General features: G+C 40.9%; 1 protein-coding gene across 3 annotated transcripts in view; it reads right to left on the bottom strand.

The window, feature by feature from the left end:
- Positions 1–6,474, bottom strand: part of dpy19l3 (dpy-19 like C-mannosyltransferase 3) — a 70,066-nt gene extending 63,592 nt beyond the window's left edge. For 2 of the 3 annotated variants that reach the window (XM_030048523.1, XM_030048525.1), the window contains exons 1-3: positions 6,247–6,380; positions 5,438–5,564; positions 4,502–4,629 (exon numbers count right to left, since the gene is read on the bottom strand). In XM_030048523.1, the coding sequence (XP_029904383.1) occupies positions 4,502–4,629; positions 5,438–5,555 (246 nt within the window). In that variant the 5' untranslated portion in view covers positions 5,556–5,564; positions 6,247–6,380. Of the gene's footprint in view, positions 1–4,501; positions 4,630–5,437; positions 5,565–6,246; positions 6,381–6,421 lie in introns of those variants that run through there. The other variant, XM_030048524.1, reaches the window with a different exon arrangement.
- Positions 6,475–12,010: the final 5,536 nt, after the last annotated feature.

Here is a 12,010-nt window from a genome sequence, read left to right on the forward strand (position 1 = left end):
GTGCTGCAGTGGACCTGGGGGACCGAGGCTGCGATAGCATTCACAGAAGGAAACACTTCATAGACACGCGTACACGCACACATGCACACACACACATGTGCACAATGTGCAATGATGTCAGCCACCAAACAGTATGCTGAGGAGCCCACTTTGTCATGTGGGAACATTTCAGTTCACCAGGCCTGTAAAGTGACCCGCATTTATTATGAATGAGAGCATCTGCCTCCCTCCTCCACACACACACAATCACCCTGTCTCTCGCTCCCTCTCTCTCTCTCTCACGCACACACACACACACACAGAGAAGAAAGTTGCAAGCAGCACAGCACTGCAAGCTGTGTCCATGCAGACTCGACTCAGTCAGAGGGGTTTGCTTTGCTTTGATTGTCTCCCTATGACGCACACTTGCAAATTGTCCTGCGCAGATTGCCTCCGTGTGGGTCGAGACATGTTGCACATTTGTGTGGGCATCAGACGAAGCACCTGGCACCGCAAATTACTGCCAACAGATGAGACAAACTCTGGGTCTAGGATCTGTGGCCTGCCCACAGATCTGAGCTATTTTCCTCTGTTCCTCTCTCTCTCTCCCCTGTTCTGCATCTACAACATTTTATTTATTTATTTCAAGATTAGTCTTGGTTAGGGTGCTGTCTCTGTGCGGGGCTGAAATGACTCAAAGAGGTTTTTCTGGGTTTTTCCTCCGTAGAGAAATCAAGGCGGCCCCCCCTTTCTCAAATTTCGTGCCACCTCCCGGTCCCAGTGCAGTCGAACATATTTTTGGGCTCAGAGTAATAACCGCCGTTCTGTTCAATAGAGTTTTCTAATTTGACTACAATCCCGGCACAATACGCTGTGGAGCGGTACCATAATCAGCACAATGTGCCCAGAAAGCCGATGCTTAAGAAGATGAGCAGCTCTGAGTTTGTGCTCACTGGCCTGGCCTCTGAGCCTGGCTAACCGGAGCTGAGCAGACTGAACATGGGAATACACGACGAAACAGCGAGGAAGTGCTCAGACTGCTTATCACACAGGTCAATCATATTTTTTTTTTTTTTTTTTTTGCACGACAGCAACTTCATTTGGTGAAGCAATTTAATAAATTCATCTCCTTAATTACATCGCATAATCAAATTCCCAAACTTACACCCAGTCCATTTGCCAAGTAAAAACGAAGGCTTAAACTTTGGAAATGAGCTAATAGAATCACAGATTTCCATCTGTATAATTCATATTCATTACCATCTGTATATTTCATATCTCATATTCTTAGGTTAGCCCTTATTGTATATTTTTAGTTTTTTTTAGTCTTTATAGTTTTTACTTTATATATTTAGTCTTTATTCTATTTTATTTAACTTTATTATATGTTTCTACTGATGCTGCTGTAACACAAGAATTTCCCTGGTTGGGATCAATAAAGTATATCTATTTATCTATCTATCTATCAATCTATCTATCTATCTATCTAGATGAATATGAAACACAATAACAAAACATGTTGTACATTAACTCCAACTCCTGATTCACAATTCATGTTACAACGTAAGATACTTTACTTGATTAGACTATTATTAACATTAATATTTCAATACATAGGTCTTCAATTTTAAAAAATGCATTATAACAAGTTTAAGAGTGTATGAAAACATACAGCTCAGACCTGATTTCCCACATCTGAATTATTATAGGAATATTACAGAAATATTACAGCAGTGTCTGTGGTGTTTGCGTGCGCCAGAAAAGAAAACAACAACGAAAAAAACCCTTTAGGGAACACTTTTATGCAACAAAGCTGCAACCGAGCATCTGATCTTCCATGACTGACTCTGATCACAGATTTAAAGTTAGATTTCATATTCTGATTTATATAGTGGTGTTTGCTCCTCGATCGGAGTGTAATCCATCCACCAATTTTGGTCCATTAATTCCTTCCCTGTCACAAGAATAACACTCCATTCTCAAAACAGGGAAGGATTTAATGGATCAAATTTGGTGGATGTATGATACTCATATAGACCAACAAATATGACAATATGGGTAAAGAAATCTTCTCTACACGGTGGGTGAGGAATCAAAACTCAACTGTGATATCCAAGTGTAGTTTCCTGACATTACCGTAAATAAACTGTGGGTATTAAAGTTACATTTCTCAACCCATTCACCTATTTTTAGGGGTTATCATTGAAACCTGACAGCTAATGTTTCAATTTCAGATTGTGGATTTCTTTTCCTAGATTTTTAACTTTTAACCTTTTTACCTAGATTCACTGACTAATAACAGAACAATAATGTCAAACAGCCAAACAGCACCAGAAGCACAGTGTAAATCACTCATCCAAGGTTTTGAACAGTGTTAATGTGTTTTTTGCTGGAGTTTACCTTTAAGCAAGGTGTTATACAGAACACTTCAAAAACTACTCAGGCTAAAGAGCAAATTTCTAGAAGCTTTTGCAACCAGTTTTGTTTAGAGCATCACAACACCCACTTCAAACCTTACTAAACCAGGCCGAACCAGACGGTCTGTGGGTCCAGGGCTTCAATTTTTAGCGTTTCATACATTTTCAATGATCTGGTAGCTTTTACTCTCCCAGTAAACGCAACAAAAACAAAAAGCCTGGCCACGGTGTTCACTCACTGATTTACCCCAGTTTTGACCCCTACTGAGTGCTCCATTCTGGCATGTCAACCAGCTATAAAAGTGCTGTGTTTAAATAATCCAGCCTTAACTAGAGTCCTGGTGAGACCCTGGAAGGGAGATTTTTGACATGACATCATATCTGGCAGGGCACAATGTTCTGCTGCCGTACAAGACTGGAGCGCACTCCAAAGGGATTCTGTAACAACAACTGGTCGCCATGGTCTTTTAGGACTTAATGGGGCTCATTTAACAGGCCTGCGAGTCAATCCGCTGAAGTGTATGGAAGAACAATCATCTCATGTTGGGATGAAGTGTTTATGATGTGTTTGCAGTCCGCTGCCGAGCAAAATACTGGATGAGAAGATACAGCAGCTTGGCAGTGCTGCCGGAATTACATTACATTTTGTCTTGAGATAACAAGCAGCAAATGGCAAAACAATGTGCATGGACGGATTACATCTTTGCATAATGAACTTTTGGGACAGATTTTCCATCTGTAAATATTCCACATCTGCAGTTTTCTTGATGAGTCATACAAGCCGATGCCAGATCCTTAGATAACGTCTACATAAAAGTGTCAGGCACATCACTGTGGCCATCTCTGCTCCCTCCTCAGTAAAACTCTCATGAAGAGTTTGGGTCCATGTGTTTTAAACATTTCCAGACCTCCTCCTGGTCTGGCAAAAAAAACAAAAACTGAGAGGCGATGCTTGGTGTTGAATAGTCAATGTGAAGTAGCCAGTAGTCATGTTTATAGTTTCTGGAAATCTTTTCGACATCTACATGTGTACCTGCTATGATCAGGTGATATATCTGGGTCTTACCCCGTCCTTAAACTCATAAGCAGACCGCTGACATACTGATGCAAACTATCTCTGCATACAGCTTCTCAGTGAGCTCCCAAAGTGTCATTTCATTGCATCAGAGACAGATAAAAGGAATCTACACCCACAAAGAGTTGGATATAAAATGTCACTCTTCATACACACCAATGTCAACTTGGTTACTTAGCTGCTAAACTCTGATATTGTGCGGGTTATCAGGATATTCCCAGCAGAACACAATTGAACTCATTTGATCTCAGTTATCAAGGTTTGACAAAACACTCCCTGAAAACTAAAGCAAAACATGAAATCATTCCCATACAGGTGTGTGGCTATTTACTTGCAGGACAACATACTTTTTCGTTGCCTGGAGCAACCTTGTTGGCTGCAGCTGCGGGTTATGCATTTCAATGGTGGCTAGCTATCCTGACCAGAAACACAAACTTTCAAACACTTTTTTGACCTTTTGACTCAAAAAGTTGAGCAAGTCTTCTTATTAAAAAAAAAAAAAAAAAAGCTGTTAAAAAGTTCAAACAAGAATTCTCAAAGAAATGACTGTGGTTAGGGCTGGGTGAGAGAGCTGAAATGAACATCATGATACTCATAAGGATTCATTTCAATATCGATATATACATCATGACATAACTTGTGTGCAAAATTACATTTAACAGTTAAATTAATGTTCATCCCACTAAACAGAATGGTAACTTGAACATATTCAGATGATATTCTTGAATTTTTTTCATGCCTAGCTGTGTTGTTTTAGTAAAAATCTGCTCATCACCACTTTAGTAGATAGCAGATAGTAGAACCGTGCGTCAGGATATCCCAAAATCACCCAATCATCAACACCCGATTCTACCGCAAGACGATAAACAATAATACTGAATTATTGCCCAGTACATATTTATATGTTTAATTTCATTATATGGAAGCCTTAAAAATTTGTGTCCTGACAAACCACCACAAGCAACTTTACCACTTGATTTTCTCCAAAATTTAGCAAACAAAAAAGTATTTTATCAGTGAAGGTGCGCACCTTGATGTTGGAGAACCACAGGTCGTTCTCGTGAAGCGTTGCCACGTAGATGCAGCACAGCAAGCCGAGACCGACGGACACTGACCAGCCAACCGATGTCCAGATTATCGACCCCCATGACCAGTCACCTGCAGGAGCATTTGCAATTAAGTAAGCTGTTACTAGGCAAATGAATATTTTATGATGCAAAATCTCCAACCTAATATTTTCATTTTTCTTTCTGATTGCATTGGTCACTTCATGTTATATCTATCTAACAGAGAAAAATGAGTGACATCTTTCATGACCTCAGGCTGAAGTTACCAGAACTAGTTGTAGTGAGGCTTTTCCTTTACCTTCACTTAACAGTGTAGGCCTAGACCATTAGTTTTGAGTTACCGGACAAAACAATTGATATCAAATCTTTCTTGGTGCAAAAAAAAAAAAAAAAAAAAAAAAAAAATGAACAAAATCAAGTTTGCTTTTGATGATGATGATGATGATAAGTTTATTCATTAGGATAAACCCCCTGAGATTAACCATCTTGTTGTTGAGGAGGTCCTAAAATATTTTGTCTCTGACATTCTGCTGAGGGCTTTTGGTATCAGATATTAGTCTTATTAGTCTTATTAAAAAAAATCTGATGAATACTCCATTTTAGCCTGGTATGCGCATTAGTATGATACCAGTTTCAGTACTGGTACACCCATCACCTCTACAAGCCACAGAGTTATATTTCTTTGAGGTGATTATGCCTGGAGGCCCCTGAGGACACAACATGAACGCATTATTGAATCATACATGGGCAAAGAGTGCAGGTGTTGATCAGTGGAATGAGTCATAATACTGTGACACTTTATTTAACCCCACGGGGAACCAACCCACCACCTATCAAATGCGTCCCGAGCCAACCCTGATGCTGTGAAACTGTGTGTGGCTGGAGTTGGGCTCACTCACCATGCAGGATCTTGTCTGAGTGATGCTCAGAGCAACAGTTGGACTTTTGGGGCTGAAAGTCGGGAGCGACCGGGGGCTCCTTCCCCTTGCTGCCCTTCCTTTGGCGTAAAGCTGTCATGTTGCAAAGCTGCAGCCAGACCAGGGCACAGTGGGTTACACACACATGATCACATCAGGCAGATTATCATGTGTGTGCAAAACTGCTACACAAGCTACAATCAGTAGGATGCACACACACACACGTACACACTTATCATCTACAGACATCATGAATCATGATGTCACCACACTTTTACCCCTGTCACCCCTATTTACAATAAACTGATATTTGGAGCCAATAACACGCGCACGACAAATGCCTGGGTGCACGCGCACACGCACGCAAACACATGCAAACAGCGCGTGAGCTGTTGTGATCCGAGCGACAAGCCAAACAATAGCCCGCGCCACTGTGTGTTTTGCTTCGCTCTCTGCGGCGTTTCATTTATTCATTCGTTCATTCATTCATGCATCCATCCGCTGATGGACGGATGGATGGACAGGCCTGCTTTGCAGCGGCATTTCCTAGCCTCGTCGCTGCCGGAATGACATGAAACCTCAGATCCCATCAGTCCCGGTAATCTCGGCCGCCTTCTACCGACACCGACAGCATCGAGATCACCGGCGACAACATCCTGTGGTGGGTTTTAGCCGGATGCTATGCACAACATCACAGCAAATCTACAAGTATCGGATGGAGCAGTATGAGGAATATTACAGTGATGCCGGATGAGGTGCAATAAAGTGCGATGCGGTCCGTATAAACTCACTAGTGAGCAGCACAGCCAGACGACTTAGTGCCTGTAGTAAATGTGACCATCAGGATGTTAAGATGGGGTTTACGTTCAGGCGCGCTCCCGCTGTGAACGCCAGGCTTTCTCTATCTGTCCTTATCGCAACAAAGACTGGTTTTACTACACACTACGGTACATTTTTAAGCCTCACCCTCCTCTACAGCGGCTTGTAGGCAGGTCCGACGGTCCTTCAACACCTCTCTCTCTCTCTCCCCTCTCTCTCTCTCTCTCTCTCTCTCTCTCTCTCTCTCTCTCTCTCTCGCTCGCTCGCTCTATCTCTCCCTGGCTCGCTCCATCTCTCTCTCTCTCTCTCTCTCTCTCTCTCTCTCTCTCTCTCTCTCGCTCTCTCTCTCTCCCTTTCTCGTCTTTTTTTCCCTCCTGTCAGTCGGTCAGCTGCCTCGAGCTGCACAGTTAACCAGGACAATACCGGAAAATGAGACACCCCGCGCCTTCTAAATAAAAGCTTATTTTGTAAAACGCACAAAGAAACTTAAATCCAAGATCAGGACCATGGCAGTTGTGATTTTGACAGCCAGAAATTGGCCAGTTTGTTTGAAAGCAAATAATAAATAAATAAAAATAAGAAAAAGAAATAATAAAGTAAAATCAATTTTTAAAATGAGCATTATAACTTGTCACAGGGCAGGGGCACCATATATGGGGGAAAAGTTAGGACAATTCCAAGGGCCCTTCCCTGACAGGGGCCCCAAAAAATAGGTAAAAACTAATATAAAATTATTAAACCATCATTGAAAATAAAATTAAAAAAAGTTATATATATATATATATATATATATATATATATATATATATATTTTTTTTTTTTTTTTTTTTCTATAAAAAAAAATATATATATATATATATATATATATATATATATATATATATTTTTTTTTTTTTTTTTTTTTTTTTTTTTCCGTGGGGCCCAAAGTTCCTGGCGGAGCCCCTGTGACACAGGGTGTGAGAGAAGTCTCAAATCATATGTATGAAGAATGTTAAAAATGGACGTGTAGATAGGCAGACAGAATGATAAGATTGTGTGTTTGTGTGTGTGTGTGTGTGTGTGTGTGCGCGCGCGCGCGCGCGCGTGTGTGAGCAATCTTTCACAACGAATGGTTTATTTATTAGAGCTGAATGCGTTTTAAGTTTTCCCCTTTGAAATACATGCCAGTCAATAAGGCTTTTATTTTGAAAAAGAAACGCAGAAGTCTTTTTTGTTTTGTTTTTTTAGTGTGTGTGTATGTGGGGCTGACTTGACACTGCTGAGAGGGTTGCCTATAAACTTGAGCCTCGTAGTATGAGGATCTACCTCTGCTGCCACAGTACTACAGAGATGGAGAGCTGCAAAAAGATTAATCGCCATAGACTTTATATTTTCTTCGTTACATTATAAACTCTATGGTGCTTCTTTAGTTATTGAGCCGTGCAGTAGCCACGCTGCAAAAGTTGTATTTTAACCTGCACAGTCAACACAAGGGCAACCCCTGATCAGAGAGTATGGTAACCCTGTCATACAGTTTCACATGCATAACCTAGAAAATTCCTGCAAAAATAAAATAGGAATATTACAGTGATAAAAGATAAATGAAACACCATGAATTAGGCCTTTTGGAATGTTGATTACTTCACATTGAGTATCACAGAGACACACTACCTCTCTGTAGGATTGAGGCCATAGGAGACTATAAGGATGCTATGAAGACATTACTCAGTGTCATTAGTCCCTATCAGAATATTACAGGAAAATCTCAGTAACTGCATAATCACATTTCCAGTTCACACACAGAGGGGAAAAAAGAGTCCTCGAGGGCAATCAGTGCCACTTGTCACTTTTGTCCTTAACGGGAAAACTCGCTGAAGAGCCTCCAGCCTCCAGCCTCTCGTCCTCGGACGGCCACATTGCTGTGAAAAGTGTCATCAGAGGAGATTAGGCCTTCCCAGTTTGGTCGTACACTCCAGACTCCAGTGACAGAGTGTGTTATGGTGTGGTCTTGCAGCAGACTGTGGCCTGCAGGTATCTGTCACTTCACAAAATGATAATGATTTATAAATGAATTAATAAATAAAAGTCCAACATGGGTATAATCGAATCCGTGTATTTGCCATTCCAGGTTAGAACTTTAACCAGGTTGTGTATCTGATTTGAGTCTTGGCTTTTATGGTTCTTTATAAAAAATAAATAAATAAAATCTTGATGCAATCATATGTAATAGCAGCAGAACGTGGATGAATTATAGATTAGAGACTCCAGTGTCCACTGCAGTTTGTAGGAGCCACAGTTATGTGAGACAACAGCAGTTATTGGCGTAAAAATCAATCATGCAGGCAGGAAATCCAAAGGCAAGGCAAGGTTATTCACACAGTATCATTCATTTCTTTAAAAGACAATAAAAACAAACAAAAGACAAAAACAAAAAAAAAAAAAAAAAAAAGCAAGCAAATAAGTTAAAGATTAAAAAGAAGTTATGTATTTAATTAATCTGAAACATGTAGTGGAATATGTCCTACAAAGTGGTGCTGCATACAGTAGCACCACACTTTTTTTTTTTTCTGCCCATCCTGAAGCATTTTAATTTGCACACACACACGCGCGCGCCCACACACACATGCATGGCCAGACGCTTAGATTCTGTTTGATCTTTGGGTCTTATTAAGGAAGCTGCTAGCCACAACAGCGTCATCTCAGCATTCAGAGTGACCTCTCCATTATCAAACACGCCCTGCCGTTTCTTTCCCAACTTACAACCTCAGTTATTTGCGGAATGAAGGAAGGAAATAAAAATGGAGTGCGTGCCATCGCCTTGCGTGAATGCAGAGTACATTGGCTGTTTGGCGAGTGCCCTTGAGAGAATGAACAGGATAAGTGGGAGAATGCTGCAGGCATTCAGATGGAAGAGAGAGTGTGTGTGCAAGGGCTGACATGAAAGGCCTGAAGATTATCAAAGAGATTTAAGAAAATAAATTGGCAGGACTCGTGTTGGAGAGAGGGATTATTGGAGAAGAAAACCGTGAATGTTTAATGGTTATCTTCCCCGACTGCCTTCCCTTTTGCTTTTCTTGGACAGCCTTCCTTGTTTATCTTTTGGATCGTTTCTTAGCGGGCAGACACGCATGTACATACATGCACGCACAAACACACACACACACACACACTTGAAATCCCTCTCTCTTTCCTTCACCCTCCTCTCATTTCATTTCTCCAGCTCATATCATCCCTGGAAAAGGCTGGAGGAAGTAAGAGACTTCGAGAACATGGTCCATTACAGATAACCCTCGTCTCTCCCAGTGCGCCCAATTGGATTCCTTAAGCCGGTATGGGATCGAAGAGGCTGCCCCTGTATTTTTTATTTTTTTAACTCGCTAGAACACAAAACAAGGTTTGCTGGAGCAAGGAAATTTGGGAATTAAAGCGGCGGGTCGTGAGAGTGCCTTCAATCGATATAGTCCCTCTCTCGGCGTCAACAGTATCACTCTCTTCTGTCTCTACCCTCCTTTCTCTCTGTGCCTCATTTCATTTTTTTTTTTGCCTTGATCTCCACTTCATGGTGCCCCCTTAAAAGGTTTAGGTAGAAAACTTGATCTTGTAAAGGAATGAATGGGCTGGGATGTTTTTTTTTTTTTTTTTTTTTTTTTTTTTTTTCCTGAGCAGTGCACTGAGGCTGTCAGGGTGTCGTGTAAAGTGAAGGGATTACAGAGGCAGACATTTTTCCTTTCAAAACGAGGGACTACGTATGTGGGTGTACATGTGCCTAAAGTAATGGGAGACGCTTTGCTTATCACTCACCTACCGGACCTTGAGCCATTGTACTTTCTACTAACTTATTAAAACTGCATGAATACATGCCGTTTTTTTTTTTTCTTTGGGTTGAATACAGGGAAGGATACATTGGCAGCATCTCGCCTGATTTATAACTTATTCCCAGGCAGGCCTGTGAAAGCTTTAACTGCATTTGAATTCTTGTCCATGTGTGTCCAATGGATTTAATTAAATGTTAGCCTTGCAAACAGCCTTGCATAACAGTGAAATGAGGTGTTCTTTGGCTTAGTTTCATAAGTTTTCAAGTAAAACAGAAAGGCCTTGTCAACACACAAAACCTGAGCCTTCCTCCCTGCGCCGTGTGCGCCTGTCTAGGGTTTACTGCTCTGCATCTGCCTTATTCATGTGTGCAGCACATTGCTTGCGCTGACATATCATGGACCTTTTATCTATGCAATTCTTTTCAGCACAAGACAAAGGCGGGGGGCAGCAGACTACTAGATAGCCTTGAGACAGCCTCCATAGCCATTCAGCCCAGCCCTTTCACAACCACAGCCAGCCTCTGAGGGTTAATGAAAACACAATGCACTCTGCCTGAGGCAAAGCTGTATGCCACAACACTGTTTTTTCCCTCCACTTAGAGAAGGATATTGTCTGTAAAGTGCTGCTTCGCGATTGGGCTTATGTGTGTGTGTGTGTGTTTGTGTGTGTGTGTGTGTGTGTGAGGAAATAGGGCATCCTTAATGCAAGGCAGCGTTGAGAGTAATCCGGAAGATTTGGCGTTTGTCATCCTAACATGTTTCAGGGAACACACGACTCCAGCCGGCTTGTGTCTGGTTAGACTGAGGCCATCACAACACTCGTTTTCACAAAGCTCTGCTCTCGCGGGTGTAAAGCCCCGGCTTAGTGTGGACAGAGGGCCAAACTGTGCAAAAAAAAAGGGTCTGTTTTCATGAATGTATTTGGCAGAAGTATTAAATTGAGTGAAACTGAAAGAAGCATAGGTATAAGAAAATGCTTAGGGGTCCTATCTTGCATTTGTTGTTTGAAAAATCTCCAGCAACATTTCTGGAAACCCGTGAAGTTTTGATGAGCGCACAGCCCAGAGAAAACAGGACAGCAGTCAGTGGAGGTTAAAATGATGATTAAGGATGATCAGCAAAGCTAGGCTCATCTGTAAATGTAAAATAGCATGTAAACATAGCTTAAATTTAATATGCTAGTATCTGTGCTACTCTAACAGGGTATTTAAGTTGGTGATATGAAGGCTCCGATTGATTATCACTATTAGCAGTTTGTCTAAACAAGCTTTCTAGGTAAAATATTGGGTTTTTGCCGTCTAATGGCTTTACATTTATTGAAGCTGACAAGATGAATTAGAAAAGGTATGTTTTAGAAAGGATCTGTGAGCACTAAAAATCCCTTTCCCTAAAATCAAATTATGAGTCTCTGATAAATAGTACAACTAGTATGCTATTTACCAAAGACTACTTACATTATGTGCTTGTATAATGCACGTGGGCTACATTATGTAAGCAGTGGCTATGCTCATAAAGGCCTATTATGCGCAGCACCTGTCTGAGTTGAATCATCTGTGTTACTCTGAAAGAAAGTGATTGGGTAAATATTAAGCCTATTTTTTGTAAACTCTTCTGTTATCATTGCAATGTTCAGGGAGAAAACTGACATAGAAAACAAGATCCAATCTTCCAAAATTGAATCACGTTTGAAAAGAAAACAATAACTTTCTTAATATGCCAGAACTAACATCACTGATCATACACTTTTCCATTCACTTCACAGGAGCATCACTGAAGTTCTGCTCTCCAAAGCCAGATGGTATTTTCCAAGTTCTCTACAAATGTATTAAGATATTATTTATTATGATTTTTATTAATATTGGACATTTTGGAAACACATTTGCTATTTATGCAAACATTAACATGGGAAAATAAAGACGAGTGCTGTGTACAAAAGCTTATT

The sequence above is a fragment of the Myripristis murdjan genome, chromosome 3 (assembly GCF_902150065.1).
Source record: "Myripristis murdjan chromosome 3, fMyrMur1.1, whole genome shotgun sequence".
Taxonomy (NCBI): Eukaryota; Metazoa; Chordata; class Actinopteri; order Holocentriformes; family Holocentridae; genus Myripristis; species Myripristis murdjan.